Source organism: Fusarium proliferatum (genome assembly GCF_900067095.1).
Source record: "Fusarium proliferatum ET1 genome assembly, contig: FPRO_scaffold016, whole genome shotgun sequence".
Lineage (NCBI taxonomy): Eukaryota > Fungi > Ascomycota > Sordariomycetes > Hypocreales > Nectriaceae > Fusarium > Fusarium proliferatum.
The window spans coordinates 457,171-483,587 of NW_022194805.1; the positions used below are offsets into that span (position 1 = coordinate 457,171).

At 49.0% G+C, this 26,417-nt stretch overlaps 11 protein-coding genes across 11 annotated transcripts; 4 read left to right on the top strand and 7 right to left on the bottom strand.

Annotated features, from left to right (window-relative positions):
• Positions 1 to 661: 661 nt before the first annotated feature.
• FPRO_08916 (uncharacterized protein) lies at positions 662 to 1,929 on the top strand (the record flags this gene model as incomplete). Its single annotated transcript, XM_031224602.1, has 3 exons — positions 662 to 1,183; positions 1,256 to 1,420; positions 1,516 to 1,929. The coding sequence occupies 3 exons, from the start codon at positions 662 to 664 to the stop codon at positions 1,927 to 1,929; spliced, it is 1,101 nt and encodes a 366-aa protein (XP_031089845.1).
• Positions 1,930 to 2,486: 557 nt separating this feature from the next.
• Positions 2,487 to 4,496, bottom strand: FPRO_08915 (uncharacterized protein; the record flags this gene model as incomplete). Its single annotated transcript, XM_031224604.1, has 6 exons — positions 2,487 to 2,895; positions 2,962 to 3,489; positions 3,552 to 3,698; positions 3,754 to 3,897; positions 3,950 to 4,250; positions 4,304 to 4,496. The coding sequence occupies 6 exons, from the start codon at positions 4,494 to 4,496 to the stop codon at positions 2,487 to 2,489; spliced, it is 1,722 nt and encodes a 573-aa protein (XP_031089846.1).
• A 903-nt stretch (positions 4,497 to 5,399) lies between these two features.
• FPRO_08914 (uncharacterized protein) lies at positions 5,400 to 6,851 on the top strand (the record flags this gene model as incomplete). The annotated part of the gene is made up of 1 exon (XM_031224605.1): positions 5,400 to 6,851. One exon carries the CDS (start codon positions 5,400 to 5,402, stop codon positions 6,849 to 6,851), a length of 1,452 nt encoding a protein of 483 aa, XP_031089847.1.
• Positions 6,852 to 7,483: 632 nt separating this feature from the next.
• Positions 7,484 to 9,378, top strand: FPRO_08913 (monooxygenase family protein; the record flags this gene model as incomplete). The annotated part of the gene is made up of 5 exons (XM_031224606.1): positions 7,484 to 7,526; positions 7,586 to 7,705; positions 7,758 to 7,837; positions 7,896 to 8,214; positions 8,270 to 9,378. The coding sequence occupies 5 exons, from the start codon at positions 7,484 to 7,486 to the stop codon at positions 9,376 to 9,378; spliced, it is 1,671 nt and encodes a 556-aa protein (XP_031089848.1).
• Positions 9,379 to 9,741: 363 nt separating this feature from the next.
• On the bottom strand, positions 9,742 to 11,020 carry FPRO_08912 (putative ADH3-alcohol dehydrogenase III; the record flags this gene model as incomplete). The annotated part of the gene is made up of 4 exons (XM_031224607.1): positions 9,742 to 10,502; positions 10,556 to 10,712; positions 10,788 to 10,836; positions 10,890 to 11,020. 4 exons carry the CDS (start codon positions 11,018 to 11,020, stop codon positions 9,742 to 9,744), a joined length of 1,098 nt encoding a protein of 365 aa, XP_031089849.1.
• Positions 11,021 to 11,659: 639 nt separating this feature from the next.
• On the top strand, positions 11,660 to 13,481 carry FPRO_08911 (putative aldehyde dehydrogenase; the record flags this gene model as incomplete). Its single annotated transcript, XM_031224608.1, has 6 exons — positions 11,660 to 11,721; positions 11,777 to 11,828; positions 11,887 to 11,897; positions 11,947 to 12,283; positions 12,346 to 13,290; positions 13,347 to 13,481. 6 exons carry the CDS (start codon positions 11,660 to 11,662, stop codon positions 13,479 to 13,481), a joined length of 1,542 nt encoding a protein of 513 aa, XP_031089850.1.
• Positions 13,482 to 13,599: 118 nt separating this feature from the next.
• FPRO_08910 (uncharacterized protein) lies at positions 13,600 to 15,016 on the bottom strand (the record flags this gene model as incomplete). The annotated part of the gene is made up of 4 exons (XM_031224609.1): positions 13,600 to 13,993; positions 14,057 to 14,107; positions 14,171 to 14,229; positions 14,282 to 15,016. The coding sequence occupies 4 exons, from the start codon at positions 15,014 to 15,016 to the stop codon at positions 13,600 to 13,602; spliced, it is 1,239 nt and encodes a 412-aa protein (XP_031089851.1).
• A 1,730-nt stretch (positions 15,017 to 16,746) lies between these two features.
• FPRO_08909 (uncharacterized protein) lies at positions 16,747 to 18,753 on the bottom strand (the record flags this gene model as incomplete). The annotated part of the gene is made up of 4 exons (XM_031224610.1): positions 16,747 to 17,867; positions 17,917 to 18,117; positions 18,168 to 18,283; positions 18,329 to 18,753. The coding sequence occupies 4 exons, from the start codon at positions 18,751 to 18,753 to the stop codon at positions 16,747 to 16,749; spliced, it is 1,863 nt and encodes a 620-aa protein (XP_031089852.1).
• Positions 18,754 to 18,886: 133 nt separating this feature from the next.
• Positions 18,887 to 20,644, bottom strand: FPRO_08908 (uncharacterized protein; the record flags this gene model as incomplete). Its single annotated transcript, XM_031224611.1, has 1 exon — positions 18,887 to 20,644. One exon carries the CDS (start codon positions 20,642 to 20,644, stop codon positions 18,887 to 18,889), a length of 1,758 nt encoding a protein of 585 aa, XP_031089853.1.
• Positions 20,645 to 22,059: 1,415 nt separating this feature from the next.
• On the bottom strand, positions 22,060 to 23,049 carry FPRO_08907 (uncharacterized protein; the record flags this gene model as incomplete). Its single annotated transcript, XM_031224612.1, has 1 exon — positions 22,060 to 23,049. One exon carries the CDS (start codon positions 23,047 to 23,049, stop codon positions 22,060 to 22,062), a length of 990 nt encoding a protein of 329 aa, XP_031089854.1.
• Positions 23,050 to 24,311: 1,262 nt separating this feature from the next.
• Positions 24,312 to 26,219, bottom strand: FPRO_08906 (uncharacterized protein; the record flags this gene model as incomplete). Its single annotated transcript, XM_031224613.1, has 2 exons — positions 24,312 to 26,153; positions 26,202 to 26,219. 2 exons carry the CDS (start codon positions 26,217 to 26,219, stop codon positions 24,312 to 24,314), a joined length of 1,860 nt encoding a protein of 619 aa, XP_031089855.1.
• Positions 26,220 to 26,417: the final 198 nt, after the last annotated feature.

The window sequence follows — 26,417 nt, forward strand, 5'->3', positions numbered from 1 at the left end:
AAAAAGAAAACAAATTACGTCATTAGCTTAATATCGCATTGCCTTGAAGGGGATGATCTAGCCTCTTCCAATTGCGGGCAGCTTGACAGCTCGGGATACCCCTCACGAGTTCTCGGTACTCGGGCTCTAGGATCAAACCATGTTCCAGTTCCCAAAGCCTTGTTGGTCACTCTCGATCAGCTGTGTCAACTGTCAATTCTTCGTATAAACTTTAATGCTGCAACTGCCGAGGTCATTACGAACGCGCTTACCGTTAACTGGATTAGCTCATGTTTTTGTCTCTCTTGCCTTGAATGTATTAGCCCGACATAGCAAACGCTTTGACAACATCTCCTCTTTACTGGGATTATCCCCGCAAAGGTCCTCGAACTTTAAACAAACTGGAATGTTCGTGTCAGATAGTCTGACAAGACTAGATGAGGGTTTTGAAAGCATGGTAGCTCTTTCGCAAGTAAGCCCAAAAGGAGTCTAGAGTTGGGATCCTTCGCAAAGCCTCGATCCAGGACTATTTGATCACTTACCTCTTGTCTGTTTGTACAAGAACAAGCTCTTGGACTCTTATCTATGACGTGAACTCGTAGATACAGAACTCAGACTACTCTTATCTAGTATTCTACCCTATCATTCTTATCAATTTTGTTGCAGACTAACCTGGCCTACGATGAAGCTCTCTTTTCTAAAGGCACTGTTACCAGCCCTGGCCTTGGTCATAGGCGGCTTCGCCCAATGCCCAAAGCAAGTCACGACCTACTCTCCCATTCTCTCCCCCGGCCCCAGCGACGTCCTGTTCACCTCTTGCGCATCTGGTGCCGACGGTCCCCGTGTCTACCCCATCAACTCAACCACTTTCGATTGGTGGTACTTTGACGCTGTATCTGATGATGGCGAACACGCCTTGACCGTCATTTTCTTCACCTCTTCCTTTGTCGGATTCAGCTTCGACTTGTTGAACGCAATCGACCCTCTAAACGTCTATGTCTTTTACAACAATGGCGGCGATGGTTTCTCGTTTCCTATTTCCTCTACTTCTGTCACGATCAAACTCGATGGCGATGGAGCTTCGGGTGATTGGACCGGATCTGGTGCCAGTTTCCAAGGAGCGGCAGACCTGAGTACCTACAAAGTCACCTTCAAGAAAACGTTGTTGAACCCATCCGTAGAGGGCACCTTTACGTTGAAGTCTGTAAGTATACACCACGTCTATGCTGCGATAACCTGTTAGAAAGATGTAAGGAGCTGACGTTGATGGATTTAGCGTGGCCCCGGTCACTATGTTTGCGGTCCCCTTGAAGCTGGCCAGAACATGAAGGTTCTTCCTAACGTCGGCTGGGTGAATGTCATGCCTGCCGCAGATGCCGCAGTTGACGTGAAGATCAATGGGCAAAACATCAAGTTTACTGGTAATGGTTATCATGATAAGGTATGTTCATGTGTTCACAGCGGCCTGTCCCCAACAATCTCAAAATAACCATTTTGATATCGAGACTAATAGACTGACTTGGATCTGCCACTCAGAACTGGGGTGATGCTCCCTTCTTGGCCTCGCTGAACGGCTGGTACTGGGGTCATGCGACACTTGGCGACTACAACATTGTCTTCTTCGACATGCTCGATAAAAACAACGTCGAGAAGGTGGGAGGCTACGTTTTGAAAGACGGAAAGGTTGTAGGAAATACGTGCACCACGGGCCTTCGAGTCCGACCTGTCGGCACGCCGTATCCACCAACTCTAGGCTCGACCAACCCAACACAGATGACACTGAATATGACTCTGGACGACGGCACCGAGTTGGATGCTCTTCTCACAGTGAAGCAAACCCAGATTGACATTGAACTCTACAGCAGGTGGATTGGCTCGATTGAGGGAACTGTCGGTGACTATGCAGCTTCGGGCTCTGCCTTGTGGGAACAGTTCAAGGTTGCTTCATAATCTTAGTTAACTACAGTTAGTTATGGTGGAAGGGGTGGGAAACAGCTGGGGGATAAAGGTAGAGAAAAGAATAAAATTAGAAAAATAGAAAAAAAAAGATTAAAAGCATAAAATCCATTTTTACTTACAGTGCCTTATTATCGGTACTAATAAGTATATTGCTTTAAGTATTAATTTAGTTTTAGGTAATATATAAAAGCTTGGTGGTCTTAATTGGTAAGATAATTCAGGCCTTAATGTCTCCCTCAACACTAAGGCCTACCCTAAGTTGATCCCTCAGACTATACAAGATACCTTCACTTAGTGGCAACGAGGGTGATCCAGCATTACTAATAATTTAATTTACATCATTTAAGTGTGTATTATGTAGCTAACAGCTGTCTATAAGGTCAAGGCTCAGGCTGCAAATACAGGCAAGTCATGAGAAAATATATCAACTGATAGTCAAGGCTTTTGACATCTCAGTCACACAGAACAAGAACATTAATATGTAACGCGTTACATAAGTGTAGCTACATCATCTCTCAAACCAGAATATATAATTAGTACCAACTCTTTCAGTGCGCAATACGAGCAGCAATACGGTTAGTCATGTACTTCTTGGTGTTTCCAATAAAGGCGCATGCTACAATGGCACAGACGCCAAAAGCAATACTTGTCAACCAAACATATTTCAGCGCGTATGCATATCCCCAGCGGCTGCCAATAGCTGCAGCCTTCAGTATCTCAGGAGTGACGCCAGGGACAGACGCCAGGGCAGAAGGGTCCAAAATGTAGGCAGTGACGAATTGTGTGGCCGAGGTGATTGGTAGGCCTGCTGCAATGGCATAGTCGGCAACGACGTAGGGGAGCTTGGACTTGAGCTTGTGGTAGAAAATGTTGTAGTAGATGCTGTAACCGATAGAGCCTCCAACGACACGGATGGACAGAGACAGGGCGACACATGTGGCGATCAGTTCGTCGGGTCTAAGATGAGAGCAAGATAGTTAGCAAATGGGCTCGGAAGGGGACGCTGAGGGAAATCCGACTTACGCAACGGTAATTGCGACGGTTGCCGGTGGAACGAGGACGCCGCCGACTCCAATGCCTGAAAAGACGCCGAAGATGTAGATCAACGCGGGAGTGTCGGGGGTCACCGCGGCTAAGGCTCCCCCAAAGGCAGTCATCATAACGCATGAGAAAAGGAGCAGTTCTCTAGCATTTCCTTTAAACCACGAAAGTGCGCCATTGATGACCGTGGCGCCAATGGTGATTCCGAGGCCAGAGGCCAAGCCCTTGAGGCCGACCTGGACAGGTTCCGGATCGAACACCGTCAACGCCTCAAGCGGATAGAAGTTGATTGACGAGTAGAAATTCAAGCCGCCGACAAAGGCCACAAGGAAGGCCACTGCGACGACTCGTTGCCCTTTGAACAAGTCGCCTGGTACCATTGGAAACTTTGCGAACTTGGCTTCCCAGACGCAAAATGTGATGATCAGAACGATGCCGACGAGAAGAAGGGATAGAACATAGGCGGAGGACCAAGGATGTGAGTATCCACCAGCCTGAAGAGCAACGAGGCTGTTTGATCGTGTTAGAACATTTTGTAGCGATTTACTCAAAGGGAATTATGAGACACTCACAAGAGAGTCAGGCCGACAATGGACAGGAAAGCCCCGACGTAATCGATAGACTTGAGAATCTCCATCTTGGGTAGTTCTTCACCTCTTCTATGAGACTGCGGAAAATATGTGAGGGCCACCACCGCGAGGCATATGCCGTTGTATATCCTGGATCGATTCTTGTCAGCGCCTATTCATTCCAAATGCCATCGCAGAGACCTACAGTGAAATCCACATGCCCCATCTCCAAGTGTGATAGGCGCTCAAGATCTGGCCGTACATGACGTACGGAACAAATGGAATAACGAAAAAGGTCACCAACGCAAGGTAGAAACCGCGTTTCTTCACAGGGACAAGTTCCGCAATGCTACCGGAAGTCAGCATGTGTCCCAATTAAGGGAAGCGAGGAGAATACAAACCCAGCAAGAGCAGTGAGTTCACCGACGGCAGCTCCAGCACCGGCAAGAGACATGCCAACAACCGCCTGGCCAAAAGTGTGCGTTGTGCCAACGAGAATGACTCCGATAAGGATGGTCACGCCGCCCGCGAGAGAGATGTAGCGACGGCCGAACAGATCTTGGAGATAGCCGACAAAGGGGGCCACGACGGCAATGGTCAGTGTGTTTGCGATGGGCAGCCACGAGGACTTTTCAGACGATCCGATGTCTTTCACGATGTAGGTGAGGGAGCCACCCACAAAGTAAAGCGGAATCTGAGCGCCTAGCAAGCATGAACAGGGAGGTTTGATTGAGAGGACTGGGGAAGTGACATACCTACGTAGAGCCCAGCAAGAGAGATGGAGGCGACGGCATGGCGCCAAGTCCAATCAACAACTCCATCAGAATCATCTCCCTTGATGGCATGGGTGTTGTAGTTGACGTCGAGGGGCGGAGTGCCACCGTGTTCAGCTTTCTCAACCTGCTCCGAGGAGGGGGTGGAATGATCGTCTTCTTGGGACTTGGTCATGGCTATTTCATGCACAATTGACAGGAGACGATGGAGCAAAGATTGGGCAGATAGGATAAAGGATGAAAGGTCAGAGCAATGTATTATAAATGTCGTACAAAATATCATGTTCTCATTTATCACCTGTGTTCGGAGCCTGAAGCTTGACCTTATAGGCAGCATTTAACTACATAGTACATGAATGGACGCCGTATTGTGTGCCAGGGGACCAAAGCTGTCAAAACGCGGGGACTCCAGATAGCCCGGCTCAAGCAGGCTAGGCTGACTTGATTAGAGGTCAAGTCCTCAAAGACGCTTTGTAGAGTTCAAGGTCTGGATGCGGGGCCCCGCACTCTTGGTAGTCAAGCAAAAGCAGCCATTCCACTTTAGGGATAAACCCAGAAAACTGCCGAGTTAGCGTACTTGTCCATGTCAGATTGTCCTTGTCAGAGATTCGGGAGCCTTGACTCCGACAATCTGACATGGACAGAATACGCTAGCTCGGCCTGAGGATCGCCTGTCAAGGCTGTGACTAGTCCCGTCTAGAAGCAGTAACTATATGTTAGTCAACGGGAAGTTGTAATTCGTCGAATGGAGCCATTGCCATCCACTCTTCGCAGTCCTGTAACACCCCGAGAGTGCGCCTGTCTTGCCAAGCATGCATGATACAACAATTTAGACGCAAACTGCTACACACACCAGATAGTTTGTCCGCTCGTTTGGGACGTCCACCTGTGGCCTGGCTATTACTACTGTACCACCATATCACAACTCGCAGAACAGTCGGGTTTCTCAATGGGACCGAGGCTGTAGATATCAGACCAAGACCCCCTCCCAGTTGTCTAGGATTCTGTTCTGCACCAACTGTCAACAGCGTCCGTATCATAGACATCTAACTCAGTCACCGTCTCGCACTTATCAACCATGACACTGCCCAAAGCCGCCAATTATGAGGACGAGATGCGGGAGGCCTGGGGATATCGATTCAAATGGACCAAAGACCATCAGACCCCAGAGCAGTATGACTACCTCAAACACTCCTGCGATACACTGGGCGAGGATTGTGCGGTGCTCCTGAATGAAATGTATCCGACTGAGCGCGGGACCCCCCAGAGTCAACAAGACAAACAAGGCTTCAATGCCGCATCTAAGTCAGAGGAACGGGCCTCGAAATGGAGGGATCTATACGAGCTCTTCTGCGAGCACCATGCGGAACATTCGAAGCTACAGCAGCTCTGGGATGAGGTCAACACCACCCCCGAATGGGTCGACTGGGACCAGATTGCACGCGGCCAAGATGTACTGTACCGTTACGGCGGTGCTGCTTTCACTGGCCTCACATACCAGTCGCTCGTTGGAGGCACCGCCGGCGCTCGAGTCGCCGAGGTATTGGGCCGAACAGGTGGCTTCAATGTGAACACCGTGTTCCGCCGTATGCTCGAGACGACCATCTACTTTATCGACGTCACCGAAAGTGTCGACAGCCTCAAGTTCGGCGGCCGCGGGTTTGCCAGCTGCATGAAGGTGCGCTTCCTACACGGCACAGTTCGACATCGCATCCTCCAGCTCGCAGCCAAGCGCCCTTCCTACTTCTCCGTCGAAAAGCTCGGTATCCCAATCAACGACCTGGACTCGATCGGCACCATCGCCGTCAACTGCGCAACTATTATCTGGCAGTCACTCCCGCGGCAGGGTATACATATGCGCGAGCAGGAGATACGCGACTACGTAGCCCTTTGGCGCCTCATCGCCTACTACATGGGCACGCCGACCGACTTCTTCTCTTCGCCGGCCAAGGCGCGTGCTATCATGGAGTCACTGTACCTACATGAGTACAACCCCTCTAGCAGGTCGAAGGAACACGCACAGAACATCATCATCGCCATGAGTGACACGGCGCCCAGCTACGCCAGTAAGCCGTATCTCGAGGCTACTGCGCGCTGGCTTAACGGCGACCCTCTCGCTGACGCTCTGGGTATCGGCCGGCCAAGCAGGTACTACACGGTGCTGGCAGCGGGGCAATGCCTGCTGTTCATGATTGTCTACTATACCTGTCGTGATATCCCCGTCCTTGACCGCGCCCAGATTGGGTCGTTCCGCCGAAATGTCAGGGATTATATCAACAACCCAGAACTCGGTCTGGATCACCGCTCTGCCTTTAACTTCAAGTACCTGCCTAATTCTGACGAGTGTAAGCAGCAAGGCGAGGGCAGGACTCTTGCTAAGACTAAGAAGATGGTACTCTGGACTGCTGATCGTAAGGCGTTGGCTGTGGTGGTAATACTTGTGGGCTCCTTGGTTACTACTACCTGGGCAGCCTTTGAGCTTGCCAAGTTTGGAGTTGGTATGGGTTTTAATATAATGAGGAACTTTTAAGTATTTTTAGGATGCTACTTTTATATATCTCAAGCTCTTCTCTATTATAGCTATATAAAAAGGCTGTAAAGTATTAACTTCAAGCGGTTTTTGTATAATTTAATGTTATCAGCTGGCTGTAATACTGTAAGTATTAATATATTGTTACTTTTCCTTCATATCTAAAATCCTTCTACTTAAGCACATGAACTATCTCAGTTTCACAGAGGTAACTCTCCGGGCTTCTCAAGCTGTTTCATAATACGTCGGTAAGGGCTAGTGTCTCTTCTACCTAGCTGGAATTTAGGCTGTAAAATTTACAGGCGATTTCCAAGCCGAGGCTTCCCCCGCACATTGGTGCCATTTAGACTTTGCCAACTGACAAGGAGTTGACAATGCCGTCATGCCGGCCGCGGCATACACTGTTACCACGGTGTGTCAATACGCCATTTTGCCGAGTCTCAGGCTAGGTCGCTTGCTACTAGTACACATCCAATGGGTATTCAAGTGACAGCTGCTGTTCAGTTGTCAGTTCATCACTCCCCAGGATATCAAGGAGACGAACCTACCCATGAACACCGATTCACGCCAACGCAATATACAACACACTACGTGGCAATAAACCCCCCAGCGGTAGCAATAAACATTACATCATGACAAAGGCAGACGTGGTAATCATAGGGGCAGGATTCTCGGGTAAGTTCGAATAAGGTCGGTGGTTTGGCTACGACTCAAGGAAGCTGATCGTATCAAAGGGATTTGCATGGCCATCAAGCTGCTCGAGGCCGGAATACGCAACATCGTCATCGTCGAGAAGAGTGCAGGTTTCGGTGGGACGTGGAAAGACAATATCTATCCAGGATGTTGCTGCGACAGTTGGTTTGTTCAATCCCCGCGGAGAGTACCCACTAACTCCTGTGACCTCAGTTTTATCACACTTATACTCGTATTCTTTTGCACAGAACCCTCATTGGTCAAGAGCGTATCCAGAACAACAAGAGATTCTTGTAAGTAAACGTCCCTATGTAGACCCAAGCTCTCCCGTTGACCGAGGCTCGGCGATAGAGTTACATTCAAGATGTTGCCCAGAAGTATGGTCTATACAAATTCGTACGCTTCTCCTCAGAAGTCACTGCCGCGGAATGGGACTCTGAGAGTCATGAATGGAACGTCAGCATCCAGGTTCTAGGTGGAAAAGAAGCAGAATTCTGCGCTAGATACACAATCAAGACAACATTCTTGATTGCAGGAGTTGGTCAACTGAACGAGCCATTGTGGCCCAAAATTACCAGCCAAGAAAGCTTCCAGGGGAAGATTATGCACTCTGCCCGCTGGGACTGGAGTTTTGACTTTACTGGCAAGCGTGTCGGTATAATCGGCAACGGTAGGCCTTTAAGTTACATGCTAGGGACAGAACACAAGTCTGACGATCTATTTAGGGGCGACAGCCGTTCAAATTGCACCTGAAGTCGCAAAGGTCGCTTCTCATTTGAGCATCTTTCAACGCTCACCGAACTGGTTAATCCCGAGATTTGATGCGGAGATTCCACGATGGAAGAAGATCCTATTTGATTATGTGCCTGCAGTTCTCAGTCGGGCAAGGGCTGAGATAATGAACCAACGCGAATCCTACTATCAAGCTGTCAATCGCGCTGGCTCCGCCGACTCCTCAGCCATGACTGCAGTCTGTAAGCAGCACATGCAGACTCAGCTTCCTAGCCGCCCAGATCTGTGGGAGAAACTGACGCCGAACTATCCGCCGGGATGTAAACGCGTTCTACTCAGCGATGATTACTATCCTACATTGCGGCTGTCACACGTTACTCTCGAGACACGACATATTGACAGAATGACTGATACCGGCGTCGTTGTGAGAGAAGGACTACAAGAGAAAGAGATTGATCTTGACCTTGTCATTTTCGCAACTGGATTCCAAGCCAAGGATTTCCTGCAAGGCATTCACGTGCAAGGCGTGGGCGACCAAACTCTCAGTTCTAAATGGGCAAACGGTGCATCTGCTCTTTACGGCGTCACGGTAGATAATTTGCCAAACTTTGGAATGCTCTATGGACCAAACACAAATCTGGGCCATAACTCAATCATTCTTATGATTGAAGCTCAAGCCCGATATCTCGTTCCATTGGCAACGAGAGTCTTGAAGAGCAGAGCCCGAGGGGGGAAGTTATCCGTCATGCCCAAAGCATCGAGGGTTCAAGAATGGAACAAAGATCTGCAGAGCAGCCTGGGAAGTTCTACCTTCGCCGACTCTAGGTGCAGTAGCTGGTATAAGACAGACAGCGGGGTTGTCACCAACAATTGGAGCGGGACTGTGATTGAGTACCAGGAACTACTGTCCAAGGTTGACTGGTTGGATTACGAACTTGAGGGAGATGGGATGGAGAATCTTCCGGCTGGCAAGGAGAACATTGGCCGTGTCGTGGAGGAGACACTGTTTAGTAACCTGCAACTTTTTTCGGTTACGGCTCTAGGGGCATTGGTCGCAACAGTCTATTATCGTCGGGGTTCTTTGCTGAAGCACATTTTGTAGCTGTCGAGATTTGCTAAGTACTTTCGATACGAAACTATAGTCGACATTTATGTTTATGTTTTATATACACCTTTTCAATTAGAGTCAAGCCTATTTGGCTTTAGGAATGTGGTATCGGATGAGCCTTTCTCTTTTCGCAATATGCCCGACCTGTCAGGCCATTTGGCTAGTATGGTTTGTCCGCAATATTGATCCATGTGTTTCCGTTACTAGTAACGCCCATAACATCCATTCTCACCGTTATTCTTCTGAGTCTTCTTGTCTTTACTTAAAAATATGTTTAAAAACTCGTGGAAAGGTCTTAGTTCATCACTGAATGTATTTGAGATATACATACGACTAAGAAGTTGTAACTGAATAGAATCAAGCCAAATCAAGTACAACTCTTCCATGAAGTTTCCCTTCTTTCATATCCATAAATACCTCAGTCAAATCTTCCATCTTGCGAACCCCCACGTGTGGCTTGATGATACCACGAGCAGCAAAGTCAAGAACTTCAATGGCGTGCTGCTGATTTCCAACCGCGGAACCTACAATTCGCAACTGCTGTGAAATCATCTGGACAGGCTTTGCCCCCGCGACAGGCACTTCGTCGCCCTCAACCATTCCAACGCAGACAACAGTTCCATTGAATCGCAAAAAACCCATAGACTGTGCGTAAGCTTTCGGGGAGGCCGTGCACACAATGACTGCGTGAGCACCGAGGCCGCCGGTCAAATTCTTGATCTTGGTCGTCATCTCCTCGTCGCTTGAGAAGCCCCTCACATCGACAAAGTGCTCTGCACCCGAACCATGCACGAGATCAGCCTTGCTGTTGTCATCCACTCCAATGATGCGCAGGCCCAGAGCTCTAGACCCAAGTTGACAGGCTAGATGACCTAGACCGCCTCCCGCCCCAGCAATGACAACCCAGTTGCCGGCATTTGCCTGACTGCGAAGCAGTGCAGCGTACACCGTCACCCCAGCGCAGAGCATCGGGGCAGCTATAGCCGAGTCCAGCCCCTCTGGTATCGGCGTCACGTATGCAGCTGTCCCAAGTACGTATTGTTGAAAGGTGCCTGGAGTGAAGTAGCCCGAGATCTGTTGATTGAAGCAGAGACCATCTTCGCGGACAATGCAAGGTTCTGCGAGAACAGCTTAGATTTGACTAGGTGTGGACGTCAGGTGAATTACATACCACATCTTCCACAACAGCTAGCGATCCATTTCACTCCAACACGATCTCCAATCTTGATACCCGTAGACTCAACTCCTGGTCCCAGCTTGACAACCTTTCCCACACCCTCATGGCCGCCAACCTGACCCTTGGGTGTTGGAGCAGGGAGCGATGTCCACTGAAGTAGTGTCAGTCTTTGTATCAGTGTGAGGTTTAATCTCAGGAGTACAGCTCCAGGCGCAAAGATACATACACCATTCGTCATGACAGCCAAGTCCGAGTGACAGACACCGGAATGCGTCCTGGGTAGGTCAGTATCAGCTGGTGCACTTATCCGACATTATTGGTAGCTCACATATTAATCAGCACTTCGCCTGGTCCAGGTTCCGGCGTGTCCAATGTCGTAATCTTGGTTGAGATGGAGCCGGGGCTATCGTATACCACGGCTTTGTACTGCTTGGGGATCTCGGGTCCCTTGATGGCCATTATGAAAGCTATCCTGGTTGAAACCTACGTTCAAGTTGAAGCGGGGCTACCTTGAGATCAGAGGTCTGTATCGTGGTGTGTTGGTGATCTGTTACTTCTTTTTCCTAGTCTGTGCTGACTTCAAACTCTCAAGCGATGTGAGCGGGACGAATTAAAATACGGCTTTCTGATGGGAGCATTTACTGAGGCATAGATGTCAGATTCTCAACCCAATGCGATTGCAGATTGTAGCGTATTGAGCGTGACAGACCAAAGGCTTAGTGACGTTATGTTCTGTCTGCTGCCTCGGCCCAGCGGGGTAGGTCACAGGTAAGGGTTAAGTCGTGTCAATCATGCATCCCCGCACTGCCATTTTGCGACCCCATTAGCGTAGTGCGAGTCAGAAATCAGTAGTCAGTGCTAAGGAACCGAGGCTGTAAGTCAATTAACCAATGGACCTCGTGACAGAGCTGTTATCTCAGAGGAATGGCCGAATACGGTTGATACTGACTCCCTCTTCATCGCGAGCGATTATAAGTGTTTCCGCGAAACCAGATGGATTTGTCACGTAACCAGCATGAAGGTTTGACATGATATCAACCCTCTACGTTAGTATCCACACGTCTGTCGCCGCATAATCCAACCGGTACAAGATACAAGATGCCACTGACCTCTGACCTCTGCCTCCCAGACGGCAAAAGCTACAATCAGCCTTTAGGCCTGTATGATACTGTTCCTCCAGTCTATAATGGTATCCGTCTAAACTAGACTGTCAAGGTTCATTGATAACGAATTCCGTGAAAGCATAAATGGCAAGACCTTTGAAGTTGTAAGTTGCTTGCCGACCCATCAGGATGCGCCGGTTGCTGATCGACGCGTTTGCACAGGTGAATCCTTCGTAAGCGAACCAGAACCATGCAGCCCCTCAGTACTGATACACAGGACAGCACCGAGGAGGTCATAGCCCACGTCTCCGAGGCCGGAGAAAAGGACGTTGATTTGGCTGTGGCAGCCGCACGACGAGCGTTCAAAGGCCCATGGTGTACAACAAGCCCCGAAGATAGGGGAAAGTTGCTGCGCAGAGTAGCCGACCTGATCGAGGAGAACCTCGATCTGCTGGCCAAGGTTGAGACGCTCAACAATGGCAAGGCTCAGCAGTGGGCAATAGGAGATGTGAAGCACTGTGTCTCCGTCTTCAATTACTATGCAGGCTGGGCCGATAAGATGGAAGGTAAAGTGATTGATGTTGATACAGAGCGCTTCAACTTTACCAAGCGTGAGCCGGTATGTACTGTAGCTCCCATACACCAATTACATGACATGCTGACTTGACTCGTTTTGTGTAGTTTGGTGTGTGTGGACTAATCGTCCCATGGAATGCACCTCTTGTCCTCATGTCCTGGAAAGTGGCTCCAGCTCTTGCAGCTGGCAACACCGTCGTCGTCAAAACCTCAGAGCTAACTCCACTGTCTGCCCTTCTACTTGCTAACTTATTCAGACAAGCGGGAGCTCCGGCCGGTATCTTCAATGTCATCTCAGGCTTCGGCGCTGTGGCCGGCGCCGCCCTTGCCTCTCACATGGACGTTGACAAGATATCATTCACAGGCTCGACTGCGACTGGACGTGCCATCATGCAGGCGGCAGCCAAGTCTAACCTCAAGCCTGTGACCCTCGAGCTGGGCGGTAAAGGCCCCAATATCGTGTTTGATGATGCAGACTTCGATGCGGCTGTGGAGTGGGTTACTTTTGGCATCTTCTATAGTTCTGGTCAGGTCTGCTGCGCCGGCTCCCGCGTGTACGTGCAGGCTGGAATTTACGGTAGGTTTTTGAAGGCGCTTAGGGCAAGGGTAGCCCAGATTCAAGTGGGCGATCCATTCGACATAAACACATTCCACGGACCGCAGACCTCCAAGTCTCAGTTTGATCGCATTCTAGGGCATTTATCTCCCCCCGTTTCACACTTCTCTGTGAAGAAACTAATTGTCAATAGGTACATCAAGAGCGGCGTGGACGATGGCGCAAAGATTGAGGCTGGTGGCTCTCGCTGGGGCGACAAGGGCTTTTTCGTCGAGCCCACCATCTTCTCCGGTGCCTCTCATGACATGAAGATCATGCGCGATGAGATTTTTGGGCCAGTATGCGTTGTCTCCAGGTTTGAAACCCAGGATGAGGTAGTTCAGGCAGCGAATGCAACTTCGTATGGCCTTGCTAGCGGAGTACATACCAGGAACATCGATCGTGCCCTCAACGTGTCCAACCTCCTCGAGACTGGCACCGTTTGGGTCAACCAGGTTCGTACCCAACAGTAGAATACCTGATATTTACTGACTTTCGTCGCCGCGCGCAGTACAATACTATTCATCATCAGCTTCCATTTGGGGGATACAAAGAAAGTGGGATTGGTCGCGAGTTGGGAGCAGCTGTGTTGGAGAGCTACACGACCATCAAGACTGTCTCTGTCCGGCTATCAGGGACACAGTGATGGACTCTTTAAATATGATATCAGATAGTGAATTCAAAAGGAAGACAAGAGAGAAGAGCGGATTAAAAGAGGGAGGCTATAACTATCTTGACATCTAATCCTATCACTATCTTTTATACTATTTAGGAATTTCGTCAAGCATTGCTGTCAAAAGTAACCAGTCTTGTTCTCCTTCTTCCTCAATATGACGAGAGGAGTCAGGAGATACCTGAGACTCGCCCATTATTTGCTTCAGCCAGTCATCATCATCTGACCCAGCACACAACAAATTGGAAGGTAAGGGCGGTATGTAGCTCGTGACGACGGCAGACTTCATATACCACGAGTCCAGGTTCCTGTATGCTAGATTGAAGTCCTCTGAGAAACTATATACCCCTTTGGCGGGCTGATACCTGCAGGTATCTCTAAGGTCGTATGACCATCTGAATCCGATATCGCTAGCGAATTGAGCAGCCAGACTCTCGGGCGCGTAGTTAATGCCGAAAAGAATCAGGTAATCGCGCACTTCGGGCCTAGTTCTGTCAGAAGGACCTGGTCTTGAGTGTACAGGCATAGCTTGGCTAGGGGTTGTTCACCATACAAAGTAATCGACCAGCCTTGAGTGGTCCGTCTGGGATTGCAATGGACTGTTTGTTGTCTAAGTGAGAATCCGCTAAAACGCGATATGAGAGGGCTTGCCTGTTGCGCACCTTGGATTCATATAAGCAGGGGGTCTCCTGCTTGATGGAAGTTGTGGGTTGAGTTTGACCTGTTTCTCCTCTTAGCACACACTGTTGTCTTTGTTCGGCATGGACGACTACCATGAGCATTGATCGTATCACCCGGAGAATCGCCATCCTTTCTACTGCCCCGCCACGCCAGAGAAAGCCCTCATCGACAGCCCGCAACATCAGCCACCCGATGTCGAATGGGTTCTTAGCTCTCGCAACATCCCAACCATCAAGAACCGCCTGGATGTTGATGTCGTCGTCGATCTCGGGGCCCGAGAAGGCGTGTCCTCCCGCGTCGCTCTCGATGGTATCGAGCGCTTGGCTGAACGCTTGAAAGTAATCTCGCTGTTTGTCGCCGCAGCTGAGATCAAGAGCTGGATACAAATGCTCAAGCGACTCTTGATGGGGATTGCATGCTGGATTGTATGCATCGCGAACCTGTCTGGAGCTCTTCTCGCTACTCGCGGCGGGAGGACGTGGCGTGGAACAAATGCTTTGATTCAAGTCGTCATCAGCTGTGTGCTTTGAGATTGTATTGGTTGCGAGCTTAGAGATCTGAGCCAAAGCTTGTTTCAGGCTGGCGATCTCGTCGAATTGCTGTCTTAACTGTTCAGAAACATTCAATCCCGAGTTACTCTGGGCTTCTGTGAGCCTTGCGACGCTCCTCTCGAGATGGGCGATGTATGCTTTGGTCTTTGCACGGGATGCCTGCTGGGACATACGATCGCTCGCTCTCTTTCGTTCTCGTCGACTGAGGTTGGCATCGTTGCGCTTTGTGGTCAAGGCACCGAGGCCATGAGGAGAAGACGTGCTGTCTGTTGCCATGTCGAGCAGGTGTTGGCAGGAGATAGAGAAAGATGCGGGGAGAGCTATGGGATGCAGAGGTTCTGCCTGTCTGTCGCCCAATGGAGAAGCAGTTCTGCGTTCCCCAGACTTCGTAGCTTCAGTGCTGCGAAAGGGATCCGAGCGTAGAGGTCCGTGAGTGCCGAGGGTCCCGTAGTTACTAGCCCTTATTTGGCTTCGTTTTCATCCCATGCGTGCAAATCCCTTTGGAATGCGGGGTATGCGGCCGAAGTTAGATAGCGAGACGTCTTTTGTCAGTGATGATGATAAGATTATTATCTACTCTGGTCTGGCCTCTCGACTGGGATATGATGCTGGGCTCTTGGAATGCAAGACGTCAATTACCTAATCCTTGCGCTTACCTTCATTTCGATCAATTTACCATCTTTTTGACCCCAACGACTTTGTACACAGTTCGAATCTTGGCCGGGCGAAACTTTCAGTTCTGTCATTTTGGAGCTCCCGCCGACCTTGTCCTGCAGGGCTGGGTCGATCATAACATGTACCCCGCGTTTGTTGCCATGCATTATACCATGCTTGCAGAATTGTCAAGAACCTCGGCTCAGAGAATCCCATGGATTCATGTGACTAAACGTCAATCCCAATGGCTTACGTGCTTGATTGGGAAAAGTCCTTGATGACATTCTATTTGCGATACGAAATTCTCAGGACCTTGACACGTTACAAGTTCCATGTGACATGACTTGGCCTGGCGAAAAGCAGTATGCCTTTCTGGACATCCCAGAATAAAAAGACCGTCCTGCTCTTGAAGAAGCCATCAAACTGTAAGGGTCCAGAGAAATCGCTGCCAATCATAGTTGATGGCATGTCTTGGGTGATGAACCCTGATATCTAGCCCCGTACGGGCTTTTCGCAAAGGAACTTCCGTGAAGGCAGGTCGATTGACATTAAAGATCTAGGGAAACATTCAAATGTTAAGTCTGTAAAGAGAATGTACCGAATCTAGTGCCAATGTGTGAAGCCCGAGACATGAGAGCGGAAATGCTGCGGCTACGGTCCGAAGACGCCACGCTTCCGTCTGGCTGAATGGATTTGGTTTGCAGGTTGGCATTACTCTAGATGTATAGGGAGTAGACGCGCCTTCGGTGCAGCCACTGAGACTTACGGAAACATGCAGCGATTGAGAAGATGACATCCAGTCACTTGGGCCCCCGGCCTAGCCAGTTCTGTGGATGATGAGGGCAGCATTTCCTAGAAGATACCTGGCACCTGGATCCTCAAAGTGCATACACAAATTCAACAGATGTTGTCGATACATCGATCCAAGCACAGATCTCAGAGATACTAGGAAGATCCTCTGACAAGTTGTAGCTCAGAGTATAGACGTAGATTTGGCAAGGTCATAAACATGGGGACACCGGACTATCAGAGCAGACCCATATGCAGGAGATAGCGATGGTATCTTGAACCAAGTGACTGTGTTCTCAAATAATGATATTACGAGGGGGTTTGCCTTAGAAGAAACAAAATGTGACAACTATAGCTTTGTGGAGTTCTTTAAGCTATCTCGGCATATCAAGGGTTAGTATTGATAGAGGAAAAGAGCTAAGGTAGAAATGCTTTAAATCTAGGTTATATGCCATTGTACTAAGATCAGGGGACAGGTCATAGTGGTTAACCTAGCTCTGGGCATACAGAAATCTATGACTCGACCAACTTGCACCAAGATAAAACAACTAGGCTAGTACATATTAAAATACCAGCACCACTCCGACCATAACAACCATCACACTCCAGTACATGACCTGATTTCTGCATGCTTTTGATGAAGGAATCAACGATGGAATGGATGAAGACTCCCCAGATCCCAAAGGACTGAAGCTATATGTCGAATCGGGTGCCTCAGCCTCTTTAGTGACGCCTACCTCAGTAGCAAATGTCGTTGAGACAGCTGGGTGATGCCCGTGAACAGTAACTAATTGAGAAGGACTAGTAGAAGTGTCGGGTGCTGGCGCTGGCACAACGCTTGTCTCGATTGGGAAGCTGTCAGAAGAAAATTGCTGATCCTGTGGAGGCAAGGACTTGGAAGGATTCAGTGCGCTACTGGGTTGGGAGGCCGACACAATGGGTCCGTTCTTGGTATTATCCTCTGCCGAAGTTTGGACTGCAAATGATGATTGGTCTTTCTCATCACCTGGTCGATCGGTGTTCTGTTGGTCTTGTGTCGGCAGGGGGTTGGCTGTCTTTCCTTGTCGTTCCTTTTCTTCTGGTCCCTGAGATGCGGCCTTGGTACTCAAGGGTCCGTTCTTATAGTCCGGTTCCTTGCCATTCCCCCTCCCTTGTGTCGACTGGGGGGGTACGGGCTGTTTGTTCTCCGCTTCGCCTCCTGATCCTTCAGTTGCGGCTTCAATATCAGATCCATTCTCGTAATCCGGTCCCTGGCCGTTCTGTTCTCCTTGTGTAGGCTGAGATTGGGACTTGGCGTCTGCATCATTGCCAGTGTAAATCTGATGGCCTTCAATTTGATCAGGATATCTGTGGTTCCAAGCCTCATCCTCGATCAAACCGGAAGGGTTGTAGGTTCCACTACCAGTCTCGCAAGCAGCAACTGGAACCACCATGGTGACGACATTCTGCCCCTGATAGCCACAGGCGTCGCAAGACGAAATAATGGTGGTCATATCTACTGGCGGATATTCTTGGTGGTCACAGTTGCAGGGAGTATATTGCAGCGTTACCGGTATACAAGTACTGATAAGAACCTCTGGCTGACTTGGGTCAATAGTGACATATGTTACAGTGGTTACTGTCTCTGCGATGACAATCTCTGTGTATGTGACACCCTTAGTGACGTGAATGGTCCGGATAGGCCCTGGCTGAGTGGGAAATGGAGTGCTAGATATTGATCCCGACTCGGGAACAGTTGATGATGCTGAAGTCGCTGGAGAGGATATTGAAGAAGAGGAGACTGATCGCGTGTAGCTTATCTGAGCAGTTGACGCGGATGTTGATGAAAAAACCCGTTTTCCTGAGGCCTGTGAAGCCCCCGAAGAGGGGGGAGAAGAGGAGGAGGAGGAGGAAAAAGAACTGGAAGCGGAGGAAGAGGAAGAAGCGGAGACCGCCTGACGATAGAGTGTCAAGAGACGATTAGACGGAATGGCACGACGTCTACCTGAACCACCAGTAGTGCCTCCACAAAATAGAGTGGGATCACCAGGACACCGGAGGCCACAGCGGTCATCCTCAACGATTTCAGATCCATCGAGGGAATCGGCCTTGTAGCAAGTCCTAATAGGAGTTAGCTTGATTACTCTCGATTGCTGCAACACTTACTCTTCATAAACACCGACATAAATGCTTCCAGCAGATAAATCAACACAGATCTCTGTGGTCATATTGGCCTGGCTTGCTACCTCTGTAAAGGTTGGAAATCCCTCATCGGATCGCAGACAGGCGACAAAGTCATAGCCATCAAGAACTTGGATATTTCTTGGGCTTGCAGAGGGAGTTGATGAAGTCGTCGATGTAGTCAAAGAAGGCGAGGTTGAAGATTCCGGCGTTGAAACGCTTGTCGCGGGCGAGGTCTGTTGTTGGGTGGATATTTCTGTGGACTCTGTCTCTGCTGTGGTTTGACTGGTGCTGCTCGAGCTTGCTTCCGGTCCTCTAGAACTAAAAGAGACAGTGGTACTCTCACCTGATGACGTCTCAGAGCTTAGGTTCTCGGTACTGGCAGAGGTCACGACAGTGGAGATCTCCATCGATGAGGCTGTAGTAGTGGTCAGAATAGAAAAAAGTAGAGAGGATTCTGCTGAGGTTGATGTTGTAGGGTTCAGAGTAGACTCTGATACAACTGAAGTAGACAGGTATGTGGACAGAAACGTAGACTGAGATTCAGATTGCGTCCTGGATTCCACTGTCGACCATGACGTGGTGTCTGAGAACATGGGCTCTGGATGATGTCGGTAAAGTGGTAGAGATTGATAGGGTTGTAGATGGGGTGGATGTTGTAGTCGTAAGTGAGGTAGTTGTAGAAAGTGTAGCTGTGGAAGACGTAAACTCAGATGACGTAGCTGACGAAGACGTAAATGCTGATGTAAGAGACGTAAACGTAGACGATGTAGCCATAGAAGACGTAGGTGAAGACGATGTATCTGAAGAAGCAGACGTAGATGATGTAGATGTAGGTGTAGAGGATGTAGGTGTAAGGGTTTCAGTTGAAGATGCTACAGTTGTCAATGAGGCAGACGTTGCGGGTGTTGAGGTTGAATCGGCTGAAAATGTTGAAGACGTCGAAGGTAATCGGGCTGGGATAATAGCCAGATCATAGACAGCAATCACGGTCGAACTAACATACTCAACAAACGTATAGCAACGACTCATGGAGACAAAAAATGATACTCCAATGCAAGTCGAATCGATTTGACATAGGTCCATACATTGCTCAAAGCTGTCAACCAGAGCAACTGTAGAGTAAGAGCCTCCCAGTACCGCTCCACAAGTAACTTCAAATATCGTATTGGAAGCGCCAGTGTAGGTGCCGCCCAGTTGGGCGCAGGTCAATGGTGCTGATGATGTAGTAGATGATGCCGACGAAGACGTAGTAGAAGATGTTAAGGATATTGATGATGTTGAAAGCAACGAAGATGATGGGGATGCTGATGATGTTGAGGAGGCTGAGGATGATGCAGGCATTTTGTAAATGTAATCAGAGCCTACACTTGAGTACGTGGCTGATAAGGCACCCAGGTATACGATGCAGTAACCGTTTTGCTCTGCGAAGACTGCACCATCGCATTGGCTATCTACATCGCATGCCTGCAGGCATGTCTCCAGGGTATATCCAGTTCCAAGGCTAGATAGCGTTTGATACCCATTTGGCGAGGCATCACATGTGATTGTAAACTGATTGATTGTACCACTATAGGTACCATCCTGGCAGGCTGGAGGTGATGAAGATGTTGCTGCGGGTGCCGATGAGGTTGAGTCAGCCGAAGATGTTATGTCAGTTGAAGATGTTGAATCAGCTGAAGACGTCGAAGAAGTCAAAGATGGCCGCGATGAAACAACGCCCAGGTCCCAGGAGGCATCGGGTGTTGAATAGTCAATGTGACTTAAGAGGTGGCAGACATTGCCGCTGTATGCCAAAGACACTGCAACGCAGGTCGAGTCACTCGCGCACATATCCATGCAATCTTGCAGATCAGAAGTGACCGCATTGGAGATTTCAGTGCCAACATAATATCTTCCACATGCAGTATTAAACTGCACATTGTCGCTAGAACTTGTATAAGTGCCCGCTTGGCATTGCGGTGCCGCAGATGATGTAGCCGCCGCAGAAGAAGTTGTCGATGATTCCAAGGATGTCGACGTGGATGGCTGCTGACGGACAGCTATATCGGTATAGTAGCTGTACGAACCAGTAACCTCGGTGAATAAATAGCAAATGGGTATGGCATCCCACATTATTGCAATGCATGATGGATCATTTGCGCATGCCACCATGCACTCTTCAATGGTGCCAGCATTCATAGCAGCTTGACTTGAGTAAGACGACGTACCCGATAACCCCTGACCGCACATAACATCGAAAGCCACATTTTGAGCGGTATAAGGGCCTTCGACAGTGCCCTGTTGGCAGCTTCCTGCCATTGCTGTACTGGCCCAAAGGGCCAAGAGTCCGAGTTGCAGCCTCATGGTGTATAAGCTTGTATTCAACAAGAACAAGTTGCAATTGGTATACAATCGAGGAAATACAACTAAATGACACTCCTTCGAGACTCTGCATCTTTGTTGCTCCTTTGTATATTGTTTCTCTGTGAGACATTTATTATCTGCCTGTTACCTAAATTAGGCCCAAGGTTTATATTGCATTCCTTCCGCTTCGTATTTAGATGTAGAACAGTTTCCTTAGAATATAACCTTTCTTTCACAGCTTAGTCCAAACTTTAGCAATATTACCGCGACTTCTCTCTACACTATATTTGACCTTTAATCTATGCATTACTCCTCATCGCAGCTAGTTATTAATTAGCAATACGCAGATCGTTAACCTTATGGTAACTACACAGCAAAGCATAGCATTTTCAACGATGCAAATTTGCCATCTCCATGGTCTCGGATATCGGCATTTCTTTTACGAAGGGTGGCGCTCATCATTCGAGACTGTTATCAACTTAGACATCTTTGGTTACGGGTTCTAACCGTTATCTCCAACCGTCAACCTGTCACGCCTCATTTAAGCGGCGTGGCTTGCACTAAGTCGATATCTACTGGACGCCACAGCTGTTCAAGGACTGTTTTCTGGTATGCCGAAGCTCCGTGAAAACAGCTCATGTTTTTAAAGTCTCGAACAGGCTTCTCACCACCGATGGCATTCCGAAAATTGCATAGCGTGAGAGTGGTGGCTTGCATTCTATCCCAGAATGATAAGCACACGAAGTTGTCAACGTATACATAAACACAAAGAGCTCTTCATAAAATAGAAATACACAATATTGATAATAAAAAGAGTGCATTATACATAATTGAAGCTGCAGATAATGCAGGTTCGAGTCAAATCATCTATATGGCAGGTTGCGCGAGTTTACAAGGATCTTCTGGGTCCAAACAGCGAGAACACGCACTATTCATTTGGATTTGACAAAATCCAACTAGTCTTGAACTCAATAGTTCGCTTAATCTCAGCCTATCACATACGTCTCGCTTAACGGTCATTTTAGCATCAGCCAGCTACAGCTTAACCTGTAGCCGAAGGTCTGGCAGAGTGACTCGACATACTACGACGTTGTAGCGAGCCTCTATCAGGCCATTCTTTAGAGTCATTATGCCCAAGCCAGCTATATCGTTTAGATAAAGCGTTTTCATCTTGTAGATGTAGTTCCGATCGAGCTAATACATCATTCAGCGTCACAGAAGGGACCGACCATAGTTGCTATGATAGGTCATATATGCTACTTGTGTTTTGTAAACTATTGAACCATTGGCTGAGGTATCCATAGATTGCAACTAATAAATACTGAGCGAACAGTGTTGGCCTCTTCGTAGCCCTTTGACTTTTCTTTATTTTACGCCTCTACCTGACTGAACCAAGCCGCAATCTCACCAATGTTACTGTCCACAACATCTGGCTGATCGTAATGTTGAAAATGCGAAACACCGTTATCCCAAATCAATTTCTTCTTCTCGGCCGGGATCGACTCGAAATGCCTCTTGGCTGCAGGCGCATTCATACAATTGTCTCCATGGATAACCAAAGCCGGTTTCGTGAGTCTGGCCACCCCAGGAACAGTGGAATAACCAAAGTGATCCAAGTCACTCATAACGGCGTATCGGTTCTCAAATCCCTTCAAAGTCCACGGACCGTACCAGGTCCACGCGACGGGACCCGGAAGACCAGCCAGTGAACCAACATCTGGGTCTGCGGCTTTCGGATCGACGAGCGGTTGGTAAATGACTTGGCCCGTTTTTTCGTACAACTCTTTAGCCTTTTTGGCTCGCTCGATGCGTGCCTGATATAGCGCCTCCCCTTGCTCAGGCGTAGGCATCTTCAACGACCCAACGTCGACCCCGGGTTCGATGTTGACGCAGCCAGTGCAGATCATCCAGACGTCAGTCTCATGGTCGCGATAGTACCCTGTCACGGAAGCGACAGCGACGACTCGATCATCGTACGATGCAACGTCTAGGCACTCAGGACCGCCTTGGCAGACACCGACGAGGAACAATCTCTTTGCATCCACGTCGCCTCTACCGGCAAGGTAGTCAAGACCGGAGACGACGTCTTCGTTCTTCATCTTTGGATTCTCCAGACGCCGCGGCTGACCGGTACTCTCCCCGACGGTGCGTGGGTCAAAGATCAGAGCAGCATAGCCTTCGTCGGCAAGTCGTGTGGCGTACTGCAGTGGGGCTTGTTCCTTGACAAATGAGTATGGGCCGAGAACGACGACACCGGGCGGGTTGGTCACGTCTTTGGGCTTATACAGGATGCCGGTAATGGTCTCCCCGTGAGATGGATAGGTTACCTTCTCTGTAGTGTAGCGACCGTGGCAGCCCATCGTATGAAGTGAAAACAAAGTAGTCTTAATGTTGAAAGAGTGTTCAGTTAATGTTGATGAGAGAGTAAATTAGAGCTTGTTCATCAGAAGCGGTGATAATCAGAAGGTTTATATACTTTGCTACGTGTCCAAGGATTGCATTCTAATAGCATGCTCATTGTCTTATAGAAGACAAGCGAGAGGTCGGTGAGCTGCGTTTCTTGGTAAGTATTGTGTTATCTTTCAGGGATAACTTTGAGGGATAACCCCACTATTTCGGAGTCATGAACCCACTGTTTTCGGAGAAGGGTCCACTATTTTCGGAGCCACGGCCTATGCTATCTTTTCATTCGCCGCTGGCGATGCACATAATGAGTTTTCCGATGGTCAATTGATCCCCACGGCCTCGGGTGTCGATCATGGTAGATCAGCATCTCTTTTTGACGTAGTTGGGTTCTACGTCTTCCTGCGCGGAACGGACTTATTGCATCACCAGAACACATGTCCGAAACGCTAGCCTCGTACCAATTCGGTGTTAAGAGACTGGGCGTTCAAAGTTGAACCTAATCAGCGGTAGTCAACCCACAGCTACTTGTAGCTCCCTTCGATTGGTAGCTGAGAACCAAGGGCAATTATCCCTTGCTTAGCTTGTCAGCGCTGATCTTTAGCTGCTGCGGACTTTGACGCTGTTTATCCTGGTCACTGCCAGAAAGTATATTCGAACTGGCCATTGTCAATGCTTCCTCCTAGCTAGGTTCTGCTGGCATGCCCGAAATAGCCTGCACAACGGCCGTGCCGACACTACATGCGGTTCGGTGAGACAACACGACGAGTCTTGCAACGGGTTCTCGCCTCGACAGAAACTTTACTCAAAAGGCGCCAGGGGCCTTATGGAATAGCGTGCATGCTATTGCTTGACGTTATTGCTTCTCTTTCTCGATTGATAACGAAACATTTATACCTGATATTCTTTCGCAACATATTGCCTCAAGTACAACAGCATGACTGGGTCCCATAAGCTCGTCCTTGTCACTGGTGCGAATGGCTTCATCGCCACTCATGTTGTGCAAAACCTTCTGCAAAAAGGGTACCACGTCCGAGGAGTCGTCAGGTCTCAAGCATCTGCCGACGCTGTTCTCGAGACTTTTCGTGACAGTTCAGAATTCCTTTCCGTAATTGTCGTTCCTAGCATGACGGCCGGGGGGGGGGGCTTTTGACCAAGCTGTCAAAGGTGTTGATGCGGTATGTCTACAAACATTCGTGCTTCTACATGTGACATGAGGCTACTTGGCGCCATGTAATGTATCATCTGTGCAGTGATAAGGCATCAAATCACTTCCAAAGCCGTCCATAATGTTCAACCCGAACTGGTCTTGCCCATAAGCTGCTGGTAATGAAGGACTTATGCTCAACGACTGAGCCAAATACCCGCAGCGCAATAGTTCGTTCATTGGTTGAGGAACTAAAACGTCTCCGAGGTCGGGTTGTATAATGGTGTCCCAATTCGTTTCCACTGTCTCAGTCTCCATTGCCATAAAGCTTCCATCACCAGTACCTCGCTGGTAGTTGTCCCGCTCCTCCGGATACACAGTCGCAAGCATTTTTCGATACAGCCGTTCGATAATGCTGAATGCGGAACTGGCAAGAAAATTCTTCCTGGCCTGCAAAGACTTGAGCCGCTGAATGCCCAACTCAAGATTGCTCCTGGTCGCTGCAAACTGTTCCCGTAGTTCATTCGGAAAGCGGATATGTACCGCTGCAACGAGCACCATGGCGTCGAACGTCGCAAACACCAAACTGAAAGATTTGTACTGTAAAGGCTCTGTCTGGTCGAATAGACGACCTTGAGACTCCAATATTTGCATCGCCGCGTGAAAAGCCTTGTGGCGGCTGCTCGGCTCTACAAAGATGAAGGGTCGGTGCAAAGCAAAGACTACAAAGTGCACGTTGGTGTACATTGTTTCCAAGGCCGCAGAAAGCCAAGGAGGTTCTCCATCGCGAGACCTCTGGACTGTCGCCCATGCGGGAAGGTTCGAAATGTTGGTAAGAATAGTTTCGTGGATTCTGTCAACTGGGACTCGCCAGTCCTCTACTTTCTCGAGATCGTGAATGTCCTGTAGGAATTTGTAAGCCGTGTGATAGCCGCATAAGATGACGTCGCGAGGTTGCGGTGGTCTTGGCTTGCCAGAGCTGTCCCTTGATGACATTGGCAAGGCCACGTCGTTGGGACTCATTCTCGTCGACAAGGGTCTTCCAAGTACACTACCCATATGAGCATCCCAGAGGTGAAGGATAAGCCAGACATTGCGGCCCACTTCAAGATCCGATGGCTCTTTAGATGTCGAGTAAATCGTTGACTCTGGCTTTATGAGATGTAGACCGAGTTCTTGAGCATCGCGGATAGCAGTTCCAAGCGTGTGCCATGCCTCGATTACTGCCCCTGTGGTCTTTTCAAAACATGCTCGCATCAGCTCAGCCTGGATTCCCGTTAGAGTGGGCTCGCTCTTTCTGAAACATGAAGTGAGTCGACAACCCGCATCACTGTATTCTGCTGCCCGATCTGACAACTCCATATCGACAGCATACTTCAAGTCATTCAGGGTCTCATTGTGCTGTGCGGGTTGGAAAAGTAGAGCCTGTGCCAAAATCTGGAAGAGCAGAGCAGGGAAAGATCGAAGGGCGTTCGGTAAGGCACTTGGTCCTCTTTTGAATTGATCATGCGTCAAGCGGCGCCATTGAGCAAGTTGGTTCATAAAGTTAGCTTCGTTGACGATATCGTAATGCCATGCTACATTTCTGAAGAAGTCTTGGACGAGAATGTCTATATGTTTTGAAGACGGAAGTTCTCGAATCACGCTCATGTATTCGCCAGGGGCAGGACAGTCCCTGTGCGGGACTTGAGGCAAAAGACTGGCAGGCTCCCCCAGACAGCGGAGGACTCCTGGTGTTCCTTTTGTATGGTCGCCATAGCCCAGTGGTTTGAACTCGTCAGGCACAACACCCAAGTCGGGCGGAATTGGTCCTGGGCATGCTTGTAAGACGCCGTTGATGGATTGATCTTGGATCTCGATGGAGAGGAACGAAGAAGGCGCGCGATTGGAATCCAAGTCATAAAGGCAGATGTCCTGTTCTCTTAGCAAATGGCATGTCCCCAGAGAGACCAACACGCTTACTGCTTTACCTCGTTTCATGCAATGAGCACATGGCTGGCGGCGGTCGCACTGCAAATACGACGTCAGTCTGGGATGCCTTGATAAACGAGGTGCCAATCAATGCCTTTTGTTTACGTCGCTGACACTCCCTGCAAGAGATGACAGAGCGCTTGCGTCTCGCGGACGGTCCAATACCGGTGTGGCTCATGAGTATTGGAGTTTAAAACGTCGTTAATT